At 39.0% G+C, this 18,703-nt stretch overlaps 1 protein-coding gene across 1 annotated transcript in view; it reads left to right on the plus strand.

Annotated features, from left to right (window-relative positions):
* The window catches only part of il16 (interleukin 16), a 52,807-nt gene that overhangs the window by 20,579 nt on the left and 13,525 nt on the right, over positions 1–18,703 (plus strand). Inside the window, exons 5-16 of the mRNA XM_061067676.1 lie at positions 2,347–2,483; positions 4,026–4,143; positions 5,723–5,860; positions 6,035–6,140; positions 6,765–6,913; positions 7,301–7,414; positions 8,004–8,118; positions 8,771–8,844; positions 10,205–10,454; positions 10,930–11,047; positions 11,832–11,964; positions 18,467–18,554. Coding sequence (XP_060923659.1) covers positions 2,347–2,483; positions 4,026–4,143; positions 5,723–5,860; positions 6,035–6,140; positions 6,765–6,913; positions 7,301–7,414; positions 8,004–8,118; positions 8,771–8,844; positions 10,205–10,454; positions 10,930–11,047; positions 11,832–11,964; positions 18,467–18,554 — 1,540 coding nt within the window. The remainder of the gene's footprint in view (positions 1–2,346; positions 2,484–4,025; positions 4,144–5,722; positions 5,861–6,034; positions 6,141–6,764; positions 6,914–7,300; positions 7,415–8,003; positions 8,119–8,770; positions 8,845–10,204; positions 10,455–10,929; positions 11,048–11,831; positions 11,965–18,466; positions 18,555–18,703) is intronic.

Genomic DNA, 18,703 nt, shown 5'->3' on the forward strand with positions numbered 1-18,703 from the left:
CTACCATTTCTACAGTACATGGCCTTTGAATTCACAAAATCTTCTTGTCCTGTGACATAAACGCTTTCAACATGGGAATCTTTACCATCACCACCATCTATGTCAGTTTTCGAAGTGCCCTCTGCCCTTGGAATGTGCATTTGATTACGTACACCTTCAGATAATACGTGTTAGTTCTGACCAGACCATAGACATTAAAGTCATCTATGATGCAATTAAAACAAGTAATTCAGGAGACTCTTGGAATTTTTTTTTATTTTTCATTATTGTGTTATTACCACTTGATGCCACAGGCGCCATTGTTCTGCAAATAATGTAAATAACACACTATGCTGGTATTTTATTTCTTTCTATCTCACACTAAAGTTCCCTGCACTGTTGTGCACATGGATGTATGCCGGCATGTTATTCTAAAGAGAGTAGTCAATCTGAGTAATTCATATTTTTTGAACCTAAAAAGAAAAATATGTGAAGTGGTCAGTTTACTGAGGCTGGAAGATGAGTTATGTTTTACAGTAATAACATTTTTGGCATGTTCTAGTGCACGTGGCTCCTGCAGCCTCCCAGTAAAGGGTGATTCAGCCCTGTCAAATTACTGAGCAAAACATGTGCTATTCAACAGGCTGTTCTGATCTCCCAGATTAATTACGTATATTACTATATATAAAAATGATATAACTATTTCCTCAATATTACAATAAACTCATATATTCAACTATTTTCATTCTTGATAGAATAATATGTAGGAAAACGTGTTTGTTGTGGTATCAGCATGCTCACACCGTGATGTACTCTGTGGAGACTAGAGTGTTGTCTAAATGTAATGATAATCACATGCCTTGTGTTGGTGTGTTAGGTTGAGAGCTGTGACTGGCCTGAATGTCAAACATTCAGACAAAGACAGGGTTTGTTGTGCTGGGTTTCTAAAGCTCGCCCTCATGGCACATTCCCCTGATGTCAACAAGGGTTTGACTGTCGGTCACTTATCGCTCACCTCATAAACAATATATACTCAGAATTTATTGTGCTAAGTCAGAGGTTACTGGGAAAAGCTCCCTGCTTTAATACTTTTGATATATTAAGCATCGACAATAGAGACTGAATCATGGTGGAGACTTTACAGTTGGACTAAAGCCCAGGCTGCTAAACCCCCCTTATTCAGGCTGAGCGCAACAGTAATTTAATGGAGCAGTGTTTCCCTCTGGGGCTAATTCATGCCAGGTTAGACATCAATCACCTTTAATCACCTACTAGAAAGAAACAATATCATAGTTATCTTTGACAATTCAAAAAATAAATAATGAATTAGGTTTTGTATTTAAAGGTAAATATATCCATGATGTCATAAGATAAATGATTTTAAGAACACAATATTCTCCATATTAGATTTCTATGTTTCATATGATTATATGTTTATTTTTGTGAAAATGACTGCCCCATATTCAAGTCAACTGAACACAAGATACATTCCACCAATTTGTTCAGTAATCGGTCTATGGGAGCGATATGTAAATGCAATGTAAATAAATTAACTCTTGAGAAGACTGTCAAAAGTACTTATAGTAGTCATAATGAAAACTGTGTAAGCTTAAAAACCTTTGTATAAAAGATAATACTGGTTTATTACAGTGTTTGTTCTAAACTACACATCATGAATAGAGTGGAATCTGCTCAACAATCAGCCTAATATTCCAAACTGAATGGAGGACGTACAATAGTCAGTGTCTTCTGTGAATCATAAGAACAGTTCACATGAATCGCGACTCAAACACTTAGACACTCCAGTCACTGAATAATCTGGCATCAGAGGTTACAATGACCCTCGTGAGTTGTTACAAAAGCCAGTATATATACTTTTAGTAACAGTTGAAGACATCATTTTCAGGATTATCTAATGATCTGGTCACATTCTTAACACAAAAGAGACAATACAATATAGAATGATTATTAGAACCGGTGAATGGTTTTAATGCAATTCTTGAGTTCATTCTGACCCTTTCAATGAATTTATTTTCTAGTTTCAGTCATTTCCCATGGTTTCATGGCTTCATGGTTTGACTAAAAATGCAGCAATGAAGCAATGAGCCACAACACTAAAACTGGCTAATGGGTTTTAATACTGTGGCTGATCGTTATACATGGTCTTGTCCCATAAAGTCAACCTCCAAACACTGTTGCTCAATTCATGCACCTATAAAACTGCTGTTTTTCTTTTTCCTGGGCTTCCAACAGATGATTTATTTGCTCTTAAAGCTGGCTTTATACCATAGCTAGCATAGAAGTTCCCTTATACTCAATGACTGTGTGTGTATATGCATGTATATGTAAATGTGTGTGTTGTTACAGGAGAGCAGTATTTGGAGGATGTGTGTAGCCACAGGGCCTGCTGAGGACGTGTGTGGACCACAAATGGCAGATAACAGTGGGACACAGAACAAAGACACTAATGTGGAGCCAGGGAGGACTGGAGGGAACCTACACAGGTGATAAAACCCAATACCACCACTTTAAGTGCCTTGTTTCTTAAGAATGTCCTGGAAAAGTGGTGACAGATACACTGGGTTACATACTAACATACATTCCACTAAATGTGAAATATTTGTATCTGGATCTGGAATTCATATTATTCCTTATGTGAGGAAAGATGCTGTTCCAGCTGTTGGCTGCTGCAGCTTCTCCCATTTCTAATGTTTGGCCAAAGAACATTTGAAGGAGTAGTGTTATAATCTGAATCAACTGTATTTGTTCTGGATCAGCATCACCATTCACAAAAAAATATGAGCACAAGCAGTAATATGAATGAAATGCTCTTTCAATGAATGATATTACTCAGCAAACTGTGACAGTACATCTTCCTGCACTTCTGTGAATGCAACTACACGCACACACACACGCAAATACATATATATATATATATATATATATATATATATATATATATATATATATATATATATATATATATATATATATATATATATATATATATCTGGTTTGCTATAGAGCAGCATTGTGTTTCTGGGCAAAAATAGTAAATCAAAGACTGTGACAAGCAGGGCAAACAAAGTCCAGATGCGTTCAGGGCTTTTCATTTCTTATACAGCATTGGTACCATATATAACAACTCTACATTAAGTTAATTATGGTACTTTATTACATTATATTCCTCATCATAAAGTGAGGTCTCTATTGTGATGGAGGTTTTCTGGAAGCTGGTGAAAGGAGAACCTTTTTAAAATTTTGATGTAGACTTGATGCATCAAGGAGACCAGAAGGTAAAACAATATACAAATATAACATAGTAACATAGGCAATTGTCACCCCAAGTCTGAAGATGTCACCCACAGTTTCCCCATATATCTTCCTCTACTTCCGTCACCCATTCCAACAGCACATCCATGAATGGCTAGAGTTGCTGTCAGTCTCTATGTTACATGTAGATGCTCGCATCCTATTGGATAGTCTGGAAAGTCTAAATTTGCATTCCTGAATCACATTGTGACCTTACATCTTGCCACTGGTGAAATACGCAAAAGAGATGAAGTTCATGCCTCTCGTTCTTGAGCATCTGAGGTTAACACTACAATGTACTGTTGGTGGGTCCGTTACGTATAACCTGACCTTGGGTACTGATGGAGAGAAGAGAGTATGTGTGGAATTCACCAGACACTTTTCTCTCCATTGGTGTACAGACATAACGTGTAATATACATTATATGCATTATATATAGTGGCATTAATGTGTGAGGATGGTCAAAAACTCTCCAACATCTATGACCTAATTCATTAGTCTATCTGCACTTTAACACACAGGTTCCCTTTTATTAGTTAATGACCCAGTGGTTAGAAAATGAAGACTTGCAGAATACAACATAAATAAATGACTAATAAAGAGCCAACAAGCTCCTCATATGGTGAAATGTTTAATGGTGAAAGTGTGCCTCAATATTACGTGTTACTTCATGCTGTTTACCTGACTTTTGGAGTTTCTCGGTTTTTCAGCTGTCTGTGTGTGTTTCTCTCCAGAGGCTGCAGCTTGCCGAGCCCAGACAAGCTGGCACCCTTTAACGGACACTTTCTAAGTGGCACTGCTTGGATGGAAGGGGAGGCAGTGAGGAGTGTTCACATTAAACCCTACAGTGAGGTAATGGGAGTTCACACATGAAATGGACTCAACAGTAAACACAGCACACTTAGCATGTTGTTGTTTATGTGTTGGCTAAGCTGAATACTTTCTACAATGACAGTTCATCGGTGAACACAATCATCTTTGCACCTACAGCTTTGAGCTGATCCACCCAATGATCACATGCATAACCTGCATGAGACAGTAAATCATCTCACCGTCAGTATGTTGAAGGTGAAAGGTGTCTGCTATTAGGTCGGCATGTTCTCATGCTGCAGTCAGATTCCCAGTCTTAACATTCACACTTCCACATCTTTCTATAGTTGTGAGGACTTGTATCCTAGTCCCTTACCATAACCTTAACCATGACACTAAAAGCCAAACCCTAATATTAACCGAATTCTGACCTGAACCCTTTAACCAAGTCTTAACCCTTAAACAGCCCATTGATTTTGTGAGGACCAGCCAAAATGTCCTCCTAACTAGAAAATGGCCGCAGAATGATGGTATTAAACCAAAATTGCCCCTCATAACTATAGATAGACATGCGCCCACACACACACACACACACTCACAAACTCACAAACTCCCACACACACACACACACACACACACACACACAAGGCTATATATGCAGGTTTATTCCGAAGTGGAAACACATAATGGAATTCAAGAATTTGTATTAAGTCAACAAAAAAAGACTAATGTGAGAGTACAATTCGGTAAGGTTTAGATAATTGTTCTACATTGTGGAATTTCAGGAAGTCTAGAAAAGACTTGGGGCATTTAAGGAATCTGACACATTCAGGAACAAAGAACAAGTCATTGGAAGTAAGGAAAATGTTATGTCATTTTACAGCTCCAGTAAAATCCCCAAATTTGTCAAAATATTTTTTCAGAATAGATATTCACTGAGGAGCAGTGAGCTTTAAGGTGATGAACTGCTGCAGTGAGAATGAGCAGCACATGCTGTAGTAAAGAATGTCGAACATGTGACGACTGGGGCTCAGCTGATTCTGTTTTCAACACCGTCTGTCTGGATCCCTCCCCAGTGACGAAATGTCAGCGTCCACATGGTTCTAGTGAACAGTTCACAATAAGACAAGCACACATGGTCAGGTAAGGGCTTAGGTTGGGGGTGAAATCAGCAGACAGGAAGTGGTGAGTGCCAGATAGACAGGGTCACCATAAAAGGCTAGAGCTACAGTTTGAATGGTGGCTCAGGAAGGAGACTGGGTAGTCCACTAGTTAAAAGGTCGGCGGTTCAATCCCAGTCTCCCCCGTTCCATGTGCCAAAAGTGCTACACAGCTATGCACTGTGTGAATCGTTGAATGGCAAAGCTGCACTGTAAAGTGCATTTAGCGGTCATCAAGACTAGAAAAGCATATATATATATATATATATATGTATATATATATATATATAGACAGTATTTAGTAACCAGACACTCAGGCCAAGTCTACATTGATTCATCTTTTTAAAATAACTTCAGCTATGGAGAGAGATTTCCAGCCACTAAAACTGAAACTGAGGAAGCTTGTGTTACTCATGTTTAGGACACAGTTGAAATGTATATGTGGTGTGTTCTTACTTTAGGACATTTCCACACACGAAGACCATGTCCATTCACTGACTAAGAGCCCACAGCACCCGGCCCTCATTTCCCCATCAGACCCCAAATCTTTGCCTGGGTACACAGATGAAGAACTTGTAGCCTACAACAACCACCTCAAGGTAAACCATCTTTCAATCTCTAGTGTGCACCACCTCTATATTTACATTATGCCTTTGTTTGCATTGTTTTCTTTACTCATGCTGCAATAGCTGTGTGTGTGTATTTGTGTGTGTGTGTGTGTGTGTGTGTGTGTGTGTGTGTGTGTGTGTGTGTGTGTGTGTGTGTGTGTGTAGTTACCCATCCCAGAGGTTAATGAGGAGAAATGCTGGGGGACAGAGAAAACTGACCAGAGCCCACCAGGACAGACAGCCAGCAACAGGACTCGGCCAAATTCAACCAGTGAGTACAGTTGTCCCCTCAAATGATGTAAGGAGAGAGGTTGAGGGTCTCGAGAGCACATGAGGAGGAGGAGTCAAAACGAGGCTCAGACCATTGTGAAACTGTTTATATGAACTCAGTCTTCACGGAGAAAATCAACATGTGAGGATCAGAGAAAGCAAAAACATCACAAAATCTGAATTTGAATTGAAAGAATAATGCTCTCAAAATATAACACCATAATCTAAAGATAGAAAGTACTCCATTTTTTTTACATCTTAAAGCGTGGTTGGATACTGACTCAGCTTGAATAGACAGACAAACAGAGTGGGTGTGTATTATAGATGGTTGTGTAGAGTGAGTTATGTCACTTGGTGCATGTCACATGATTGGAGCAGCGCAGCTCGAGTTGGCTGCTTGAACTAGCTCGCAAGCATCACTCCATTTATTTCAATGGAAAGTAAAGCCTGTGTAAAAGGTTGCTATATGCCACTAGATGCCATCACATGCTAATTTGCATATTAGTGACACACATAGCAACTGCATTGACATACATCCAAAAAAATTTAAAGCAAAGAATAAAATCCTTGTTTATCATAACCCTAACCCTCATCCTTGTTCTGATGATACTGTGTCTGTAACCAGGTGTTCAGCCTTACTGGATCGGGGATTTGGACAGCATCATCATGAAGACCCCGGAGCTGTACAGCTGTCATCCTCATGGGAGTAGTGGAATATATGGAAACAGGAAGTCTTTGTCCCAGCAGCTGGAGTTTCCTCACACCACCACACAGGTATATATATGTTTATATATACAGTATATATATATACTGTACATATATGACATTTACTTTGTGTTTAACAGAAACAAAAAAGTACAAAAAAAAAGAAACTCCTCCTATAAAGACAAAGACATCAATGTTCAGCAAGTAAAGGATAATATTGTCTTTTAGTATTTGGTTTAATTTAATCAAATATTGTAAAAGAACACAAATAATTGACACAGGGAAGGATGTAACAACAGTAGAAGACTAGTCTTGTTTTATTATTTGATGATAAATGCTCCAGCAGCTACTGCAGCTCAGTGTTATTTTATGCCAAATTGCTGTGTCTAAGCATGTCACTAGTATCATGTCACTACTTACTGGTATAAATAAATTGTGTGTGTGGGTCCTCTCCAGCCTGTGCACCGTCCCTCCCGTTCCCTCAGCTCTGCCCAGCTGGTACACTCCTGCAGCAACGTGCAACAAGCCTTCATTATCTGTAATATAGTGCTGATGAAGGGCCACGGCAAGGTAGGAATCACACTCTACTGCCACCTTCAAATCTGCTGGGTTCCCTCTGTGCTGCTCCTTATTCACCGCTGTTCTCAGCAGACCATAGTAACTGCTTAACAGACAATATTCTTTATGCACTACTGTCTCTGCACCAGGAGAAGTCACCTCACACACTTGTAATTTCCTGCCAAAGCTGTTCTTGATTTTCATCTGCAGACACGAGACTCTTCATCCACCACAAGGTTCTAGTTCTCAAGTGCAGTGTGTGAACAGCCCAATGTTTCATCAACTGGTCCACTCCATTTATATTTCAGCAATACACTTTGTATGTGCGGTGTGAATAGTACTTTTAGCAGTTTTTAACATGTTACATTTTTCCTCAGCTTTCATCTGCATCTGAAAGGATTCATCAGCAAATGGAGCTTTAAATGGCTTCACTGTGACTGAGCAGACGCCATCAGCTACTTTTGATATGAACTACTATATCATCTTTTTTCACTCTAGACTCAGTTAATTTGTCATCTCGTTAAAACGTGAAACAATTCCTTTAACTCTGATTGTGATGTTTCAAAATGTTATTAATAGTGTTTTCTCCTGCCGTTGCCAGGGTCTGGGATTCAGTATTGTGGGCGGGAGGGACAGCATGTATGGACCAATGGGAATCTATGTGAAAACCATTTTCCGTGGAGGAGCAGCCGCTGCTGATGGAAGGCTGCAGGAGGGTGAGGACAAACATGAAGCTCATACACACACTTAATAACAAGTGTTTTCACGTCATGACTGACAGGAGAAATGCCCAGAATAACAAATATCAATTCACAAATTAACCCCTAATGTTCAAGGAAAAACAAAGCAAATTACAAACAAAAGACAAATCTTTAACTTGAGCTCCCAAACCATCTTTCATGTTACTGTTGGGGGGAAAGATGAATAAAGAAATCTCTCAAGAGCAATTCCTGCCGGGGACACAAGGGGCACACTAAACGTACTGTATATAGGATTAGATATACATATGAACAAGAGGGAGGTGAAACCCTCTGTCACCTCTTCAGAACTGTTTTAACATTATTAAATAATTTAAATAGGTTAGGTAATAAGTTATGAATGCTATTATAAAAATTGAGCTGACTTTCCCATTTAATTGTCGTTTTAGATCTCAATTGATACATGATACCAATTGTGTAAGTTAATGTGTATGTGATTATGGTAATTATAGGTTCACTTTAAAAGTATTCTGTGGAGTAAGACATTAAAGGTTTTCAACATATAATAAAGTTGTGATGTGTTTAGATCCCTGTTTAGTTTCAGCTGGCATGTCACAGACTAGCTGTTTGGCCTTCAACACAAAGGTTTTCTGTTTGTGTGTCTGCACAGGTGATGAGATCCTGGAGCTGAACGGAGAGTCTCTTCCTGGTTTGACTCATGATGAAGCCCTGCACAAGTTCAAAGTGAGGCCACTGCATTATGACCCTATGAGCTCTCTTCGTCTCAGTACAGGGTTGGCAACACAACCATGTATGTGTTTATTTATTTAGACGTGTGCAGAAAAACACTCACAATCATGCATTTAAAAACAACAGGACCACAGAAAAAAACTGCTCCAATTAAAGATGACATATAAAACACACATTGTTCAATGCATTACAGACCAAGTTTTCAATGATGATTGTTTATTTTCTGATAATAATTATAACTTTGTCTTTCTTGATTTATAGTTTTGATAAGGAGCCTTAGTCTGACAGGGATGAATTAAGATGTATTTATTCTAATCTTTTATAAAAGACTGTATGATGAAATGTTTTATTATATGTCACATACTGTGAAATAATTTCTTTACTTAGATGTTTCATTACTTGAAAGTAGTTAGTTGTTTCATTACTTGAAACAACTAAGCTCTGCTTTTGATGAAACAACTTAGCAATTGAAATGAGAAATGTCTGTAATACTGTAGCTTGAAAATGGTTCTGTCCAAAACAAAAAAAAACTTGTCGTCATGGCTAATGTTTTTAGATTCAACCCATTTTATTTGGTTAGCATTTTCTTAGTTTATGGCATCACTTGACGTGTTAAGTATAGGTAATATGCTTAAATGTGATAAATTAATAATTAAACATGGCGTGGTCACTAGTGTTGTTTCCAAGGAAACAGCAGCTGGATCTTTGTGGTTATTTGTTCAGTGTTAGTGTGTGCACCACGGAGAGCTCGATATGAGCAGAGATAAATTGAGGCCTTAAAGGGATAGTTCACCCAAAATGAAAATTCACTCATTATCTACTCACCACTATGCTGATGGAGGGTGAAGTGTTTGAGTTCACAAAACACTTCTGGAGTCTCAGGGGTAAACAGTGTTGCAGCCCAATCCAATAGAATTGAAGTAACTGGCGACCACTTCTTCAAATGTAAAAAACACAACAGAAAACAACATAAAATGCCTCCATTCTGCTCCTGTGGTGTCATCCAAGTGTTTGTCAGCCCCAACAATCAAATTTGACTTGAAACGTTGTCATTTACAACATGTTTTTAGCCTAAACAATTAAGTCCTCTGATATCCTCCTCTGGAGCCGTGTTTGAGGCTTAAAGACATGGATGATACCACAGGAGCAGCATGGAGGCATTTTATGTTGTTTTCTGTTGTTTTTTTACATTTAAAGTTTCCATCAACTTTTCTTTCAATTGTATTGGATTTTGGCTGCAAAGCGGTTTTAAAGAATGGTTTTCTTCAAATGATCAAACCCATGTGTCCTTATTCTAGCAAACCACCATTTCTAAAAGCATGTTCTGACATGAAATATGAAATGTCTTATGCAGCAAATTAAAAAGGGTATGCTGTCTCTCGTGGTGAGGACCAGCCTACGTGTCGGGGCCCTGTGTGGTCAAGCGCAGGTGGCTCAGCTGTGCAGGTCGCGCTCCCTGAGCTCCACCACTGGCATGGCCAGGGTCAGTGTTGACATGGGAGACTTCAACTACCTCAACAACACCTGCAGCAACACACTGAGCGTCCCCGGTCAGCCTGCGAAACCCAGAGACCGCATCATGATGGAGATCATCCTGCACAAAGGTCAGCCTTAGAAAAATCCACAAACACGTTCTATAGTGGGATGAGTTGCTTTGCTGAGGTTCATCTGATGCTTAATAATATTCAATTCATTTTATTTTCCTGTCAACAAAAAAAGTTGTAATTAAAGATTAACAAATCAGGGAATTCACAAGAAGAATCATTTCCTTTTGGTCCCTAATACAAGTCAAACTCAAAAAAATGTCACATAACGCAAACATAGCACATTTTGGTTATACCCTGCGTTCCTTTCAAACATCCTCATCTGTTGAAGTGAAGAGAAGTTGGTCTTCACCAGGTCCTTGCGAAATCGATCTCATCACTTAAGTAACTTGTGGTGGCTGCAGATCAATCAATAAAATATGTGTTAATGGCCAGAAGAACAAGAGATATCAGCGGCTCTGTGTGTATGCCTAATCTCTTTTCAGGGAAACAGCATCATGTTATTACCATAAAGTTTGATTTGCATGTTTCTCAGAGGCTGGTGTTGGTCTGGGTATTGGACTGTGCTGTGTTCCATCTGGTGACGGATGTCCAGGGATCTACATCCACACCCTCTCTCCTGGATCTGTAGTACACATGGATGGTCGACTCCGGTATGAAAAAACAACTAGTGTTTCCCATTCAGCCTCAGTGTTAACAATACAGTGCAAACAATATAATACTGTTTAATTAATCCTAAGGACAATCTGGTTTAAGGCAATTAATAGAAACAAGGAACAGAAATTCACTGAAAGGCATCAACGAAAATATCAACACAATAAAACGCCAAAATGAGCTGTTAAATTGTGATAAGCTGGAAGGGAAATTTTTCAAAAATACAAAAGGTAATAACACATTAACCAACAGTTCCCATGGCAGAAAGGCATTAAAGTGTTTAACGGGTTGGTGAGGGTTGATGACATATTGTGATTGGTCAGTGCACACAGTCCTGGCATATGCATGAATCACACTCTCATGTGCAGAAAGACTGTCGAACAGACTGGTTCAACAAGAGGCATAAATTGATCAGCAATGGAATACGATTTTAATTTGAAATACCTTAAAGATAAGACAGAAGATCAATATATGGTGGTCGTTCCTGATGCTGTGTCCACACATCAATCAATGTGTGGAAATTGGAGTATATGTTGTTAAGTTAAAAACAAAGAGTCGACTTCTACATGTGACAGTGTATAAGAGTGTTCATTTGAAGACTGAGGTCTGTCTGGAAAACATGGATTTTGCATGATTTTGTATGAATGTTCACTATATATATAAATATATATATAATGTAACATGATGATTATACTGCTGTATACAATATGCATGTGTTCAAATAGTTCGCCTCTCAGAGTTGTTTTTTGTTTCTGTTCCTGAACTTTTGCTTGCTACCTTTAGGTGTGGAGATGAGATCATGGAGATCAACGACACTGTGGTTTACAACATGGCGCTGAATGACGTCTACACAGTCCTGAGCCAATGCACACCAGGTCCAGTCCACATCATCATCAGTCGCCACCCAGACCCCAAAGTATGCAACGTCTCCACCTCTTTTATTTCAGCCATCAGTGGATTTAGTTGCTGCAACCGTGGGCATCTGTGCTGCTAGTGTGCAAGGGCGGCTCCTGACATAGCGACATAGGCGGTTGCCTAGGGCGCATAATGCCAAGAGGGCGCCACAAGAAGCTGATTTATCATGACATGATACATACTTTAACCAATGCAGTAACGTCACACCATTTTCCTCTAACCCCGGGGACACAACGGAGGCAGAAGCACCGCAAAGCGCCTCGATAGGTGTGTGCCTCCTTTCCGCGCCCATGTTAATCAATCGAGCTGTTCACACCAGCAGCAAAGCACCGGGAAGCTGTGGGGGAGTGAGGAGCCACAGGCAGCAGGTTCATTCACTCTGCAGTAACTGTAGGGAATGGGGGACACTGCAGGAGCTCTTTCACTTTCACTTGTGGGTGGGACACTGGCTGGGATCCTGCTGCTGTGGCCCGGTGTGTTTCTGAATAATCGCTTTAATTAGCAGACACATCTTACGAGAAACAAGTCCCACAAATTTCTTACAAGGAAACTGAATAATAGTTTTCAATAAAGACAGCTCTAAAAATAGTCCAGGAACTGAAAGCTATTTTGTCTGAGACACACCTTGGATTCGTTCCATGCAGAACCTGAACGCAGCTAAGGGTGGGGGAATGAAATGATCCTGTTAAGTGACACACTGAATTCCATGGAAGAGCACAAGTGACAAGGAAATGGTAATAAATCATTTTATTAATTAATAAAAAATTTAGAAAAACACATGCATTAATGCATTCATTTACAAATAATTCAAGAATCAATAAATTAATAGACTATGTTACAAAGTTGATCATTTTTAGATTCAATATTTTGATGGGCATTGAGAAAGAATTATAAAAATAACCGAGACACTTCTTCACATTGATGTCCATCTGTGGATCATACATATACACATACAGTTAACCCATAGATATGTTTGTTTTTTCTCATGTGTACACAATTTTTTATTGTTACGTTATTCATCTAAAAAGGTATAAAATCCCATGGGAACTGATTTGGTGCAATAGATTTTTTTGTATTCCCTGTTTTGTTGATGGAGGATCGATAGAGGCTTTGCAGGGATCCATGTTAGTTTGTCATCGTTCAAGATTCAAGATTCAACACAGCAAAATCAGCATACCCAAATTAACACTGTAAGAGTTGATCTTAACACTTTTAAAGTGTCTATATGGGTCCACACCTTAGAGTGTTAATTTAACACTTTTTCGAGTGTTGGTACCCAGTGTTGGGAAGGATACTTTCAAAACGTATTCCGTTACAGAATACAGAATACATGCCCAAAAATGTAATCTGTAACGTATTCCATTACATGAACTAATCTGAGTAACGTATTCTGAATACTTGGAATACTTCCGGTTTGTATTGCATTTTTTAAGTGTATGATTGCGGCGTTGTTATAGTCAGTGGAGCAGCAGCAGTTTAAACTCTCTCTCCGCCGATGCGTCGGGCCAGCTGGATGTCCGGCTCCCATCCACTCCTCTGTGCGGGTCCCACCGGACGCTGAAGCACCGTGCTGCGCCAAGGCTGCCTCGCGTCGTGCAGCGATCGTTTCGGCGTCGAGTCTATTTTTGTTTGCGCTTGACAGGAGCGTATCGCGCCAGGAAACACACTGAAAAATTATTTTAAACGATATTGATGACATATTTTATATGATATAAATTATGCATCCCATAGTTTGTATTCCCCTTCTGTTGTCCTGGAGTTTTAATTTTACCAATTTTACCAATCACATTATTAAATGCCCCCCTCTGCCCATCCATACAGACACACAAGCAGTCATAAAGATAAAAAGAGAGGGAGGGGGGGGGGGGGGGGGCTCCCCATTGGCTTGAGTGGAGAATGCGTAATTTACCGTCGACACCCGACATTGAACGGACCAAACAGCGGAGAAGTTCTTGAAGATGGATGACATTAAATTGGGACGCTGTTGCAGTGAATGTTGGAGCAACAAGTGACTTTATGCTTTTATACTACTGGGTCAACGGGTGATATTATCAGCGCTGCCCGACGCTTCAGCGTCTGGTGTGAACCCTGCGTGCCTCGCTGGCCTCCTGCAGAGCCATGACAGCGGAGCTCTGGAAGCGCAGGTCGGTCTTCTCTCCCCAGGCGCTGGAAGGGCAGCTTGCGGATCAGCAGCTCCGTAGATTTCTGGTAGCGACGGAACTCTCTCAGAGCCATGGTCCCGGGCCTGTAACGGTCCCGAGCCGGCAGCGGTGAGGCTTCTTCACGCCGCCGGGGGCCCGGGCGCTCTTACGGCAGCCCTGCTCTCCAGCTGCTTCCTGGGGGCTTTGCCTCAGGTGGATTTACGAGCGTGAATAAACTCGTGAAACAGAGAAGTACCGTCATGTAATCTACAGATTTCAATAATGTAACTGTATTCTGAATACCATCTATTTAATTTGTAACTGTAACGGAATACAGTTACTCATAATTTGTATTCTAAATACGTAACGCCGTTACATGTATTCCGTTACTCCCCAACACTGTTGGTACCTTTACACTAAGTTAGTGTAAATTTGACTCTTTTTGGAGTTAAAATTTAACACTGCCTAACACCAACCAGTGTTAGTTTTTTTTAACACTTCTACTTAGTGTTAGCAATTAACTCTCTCAGAGGACTATATCTTAACACACAAGTGTTACCACCATAACACTTAAAAGGTGTCAATATAATTCTTATATATATATTCTTAAAAAAATACTTGGAAAATAAACTTTGCTAAAATAAAAAGGTAGTCAGGTTTGGCAGTTTAAAAACATTTATTTTCAAACTTGCACAACAAATATTAGAACATGCAACAGTAAGGCACAATGTATGTCCTCTCACTCTCATTCCCTGTAACATGGATGCAGCAGAAGTTGTTGGCTGTTCACTTAAAGATTTAAACTCAAAACATCGAATGTGTCGGCATCAACCTCAGTCTCTGATGTGTCAGTCAAGCTGAGCACACCTTCAGTCACAAGTTGGGCCTGAAGACTAAATTTGTCTATTACTGGGAAAAATAAAAAAAAATAAAGTTACATTAAGTTTATTATCAACCATGTAATTTAAACATTTAGAGCATAAAAGCTTAAAAACAAAACAGACACACTACAAAAATGAACATATTCTCTAAATTTTAGCCTTAAATGTGTGGAGACAAACCTTCTTGAAGAAACTTCTGGAAGGCAAAGTTTTCATCAATTTGTGGAACTTTGATGTATTTTTGGACTCCTCCGTATTCCAGCTTTGCCAGCATTTTCTATATGAATTCAGTGAATTAAAAGAGAGGATAGCTTAGCCCATATAATAAAAATATCTTACCACAAGAAATGCCAGGAGACATTAATGCATCTACACATTTTAAAAGACATAAGGCACAGAAAAAGTATATATTTAGTTATTTTCATGTCATTGAGGGAACCGACATTGAAGTGTCTCCCAAGATAAACCATATGACACTTAGAAATATAACTCCCTCTCAAAATAATAGTGATATTTCGGGTGGACCCAGTAAAAAGACATCGTGCTGTTTTGGCACTGTAAACATGAGCAGGCTTGCTAGCGTTAGCACCACTTTAGCACGCTAGCTAGCAACTCCGAACCATTACCATCATCTTATCACGTTTTATATCTATGGTTACAAAGTGCATGACTCGTCTCACTCAGCCAAAACGTCAAGCCAAACTTACCGTTTACTGCCGTTACTCACTTTTTATGTTACAGTGAGACCAGGCATGCATGCTAACCTCTAGCTCATTAAGCAGGTGTTTGGGTGGTTAGTAACAACGTGACGAGTAAAGTTACCGTGGCTCACCATTGCAAAATGACCGGTTGCCCGAAGAGTAATATCAATATAAAATACAATATTATCAGATACTACTTCATGTACTTACCGAACAGTGTAACCGTTAAAAGTGGAGATGTAGCTCTATCTTCAGCAAACCGATTGACATGCAGTCGAGACTGAACTTGCTTCAGCAGAGCGGTGTTCGTATGGTGTAGGGGGGAGGGGGGTGTGTGACGTTAACACTTGAGGTGTGAAATACAGGATCAGAGTTTAGAGTAAGAAGTTCGGAGTTAATATTTAAACATTTACACTTACAGATTTGATTTAGTGACACTTCCTTTTTACACTCTGTTTTGACAACAACTATTTATCGACTGAGAGTTAATTATAATGGATTAACTCTATCCAGAGTATAATTAACTCTACTAGTGTATGTCTAGTTTAACACCAAGAATTCAACTCTTCTCAATTTGCTGTGAAGATTCAAGATTCAAGATTTTTATTATCAAATGCACAACAATTACATATTTACTAATTACAACCAAAAAAATAAAATAGTAATAGTATAAATAGAATAAAATAGAATATCAAAAATTTTAAATAGAAAATAAAATATATATATATATAAATATATATATACAGCTGAAGAGAAAAATAAAACAACAATATTGCAATTATGTGCAATAGCCCTCAGTCAAACTACCTGTTCCTTTTAGATGTATTAAAGTTAAAGAGTCTTGAGGCTTCACTATAACCTCCTAATACCCACACACTGATCAAAGATGCAACATTACAGAGCACCAGGTTTTATTTCGTGCAACAGCAGCTTTTCAAACATATTTCAAGGCAACCTGGGAACATTGCTAAAAGGTTTATTGGAATAAAGGTTCGACATTTGTAAACAGGAAGTAGCTTCGTGAGGCAGCACAGTGGTGGTAGGGGGGAAGTCGTCTCTGTCAGGCCGTCAGTCCTCCAGGAACCTTAAACGCCATCTTTATCAGAGACAGATGCTTACATCGGTGCAGACACACACACACACACACACACACACACACACACCACACACACACACCCTTAGTAAGTCAAACTGTAAGACATGTATTACTTTTTTAAAGCTTAAAGTAAGTATTAGTTATTAGCATTATATTTATACTCCAAGTAGAACTCAGTTGGTGGTCATTTCCCCCGGAACAGGCGCTGAGAAATGCGCTTCCTGTGGGAACAGCCAAGAATTGCACATCATTAATGTTTATTTTCGTCGATATTAATAGCTATCAGCTGATCAGTACAGCAGATTTCTGACTCTTTTTATATTTTTCATTAGATATTTGTATTGTTTTTTATAGCCTTCATCCAGTATCCAGTTCATTTATTTCAGAAATATTTTTTTGGTTTGGTTTGTTTTATTAACTAATGAATGTAACCTCTGGAGTGAAGGTTGGAATTTGCATGTGTGTGTGTGTGTGTGTGTGTGTGTGTTTGTTTTTGTGCATGTGTATGTGTGTGTGTGGGGGGGAGGCGCCAATATGAAATCTCGCCTAGGGCACCAACATTGCCAGGGCCGGCCCTGCTAGTGTGGATTTCCTTTCACTTCCTCTCTCATTCCACCCTCCAACACATTCAGCTGGAGACTCTACACTTTGTGTGTGTGTGTGTGTGTGTGTGTGTGTTTTATGTATGTGTTGCCATTTTCTTAATTATCAAAGATCAGATCATTACTATTCCTTTCACGGCAATTTAATAAAAAAAACACTGAAATCATGACGTCGGGGCCTTTAATTCCTTTGGTTCCTACAGCCCTGAAAATCACTAGTATGTGAGTCTCATACGTAAGAGTAGAAATCACCTCACATACATCATATATGTACAGTATGTTGACAAATGCATCCTCAGGGAAAAGGGAGGAATTTTACACATTTTCACTCACATTTTTTTGGAACTTTTGTCTTTTTATCACTCCATTAAAGTCTTGGAAAGCCGCTAAGGAATCAACCACAAAAAAATCATGTGACAAAGTCTGAACAGAAACACAAACCTCAGTGCATAAAAGACTTTTAAATAGTAAACTAAACATACGAAACTCTCCACAGTCTTCACAAGAAGATCATAAACTATGGTATTTAAATATATTTATACATGAATCTCTTTATCTAGTGCATTCAATAAATACATTGTACATTTGAAAGTCCCTCATTTCCTCCCTTCTGCCTTTTATTTACTAGTTTGTTAAACTGCATCTAACATGTTATTTAGTGATTGCTATAGTTTAAACCTCTAATTTATTCTGAAGATGGCATCATTCAATTTTACGTATTAGTTACCTGCTCTTTAATAAGCTGTGGCTTTGATTACCATGTTTCATAGAAATCACAGATATGGTATTTTTCCATTATTGCCCCTCTTTTCTTGTACACATTGCATCTACATCCATTACTACAATAAGATGGCTATAATTACATAACAATGTCATCACACGCATTTCTCCCCTTGATATTTTGGCATCACCACTTTTTATACATTAAAAATGTATTCGTTTTTAGCATTTTATGTGCTTTTCAGGTAGAAAGAACGTGTACTAGCCCTGGAACACGAACACAACCACTGCTCTTTACGGTGCGCAGCAAGATGTTACTGTCATGTTGACATCTCCCATCCTCTGCCCTCTGTGTGTCACAGGTATCAGAGCAGCAACTGAATGATGCCATCACTCTAGCAGTGGAAAGCAGCAAACTGAGGAAGGATAAGAGCCAGTGGAGTATTGATGGTAAAATATTAATTTGTTCATTATTCATTTTCAATAGTCACATGTTCCTACTCAGGCTATCTTTCATTTCCTCTGTCCTAATCCCCATCTTTTTCACTTCTGTAAATTTGCAGGAATCACAAAACATATTCTTTTGCATATATTCCTCC

Source organism: Limanda limanda, chromosome 3 (genome assembly GCF_963576545.1).
Source record: "Limanda limanda chromosome 3, fLimLim1.1, whole genome shotgun sequence".
In the NCBI taxonomy this organism is placed as follows: Eukaryota; Metazoa; Chordata; class Actinopteri; order Pleuronectiformes; family Pleuronectidae; genus Limanda; species Limanda limanda.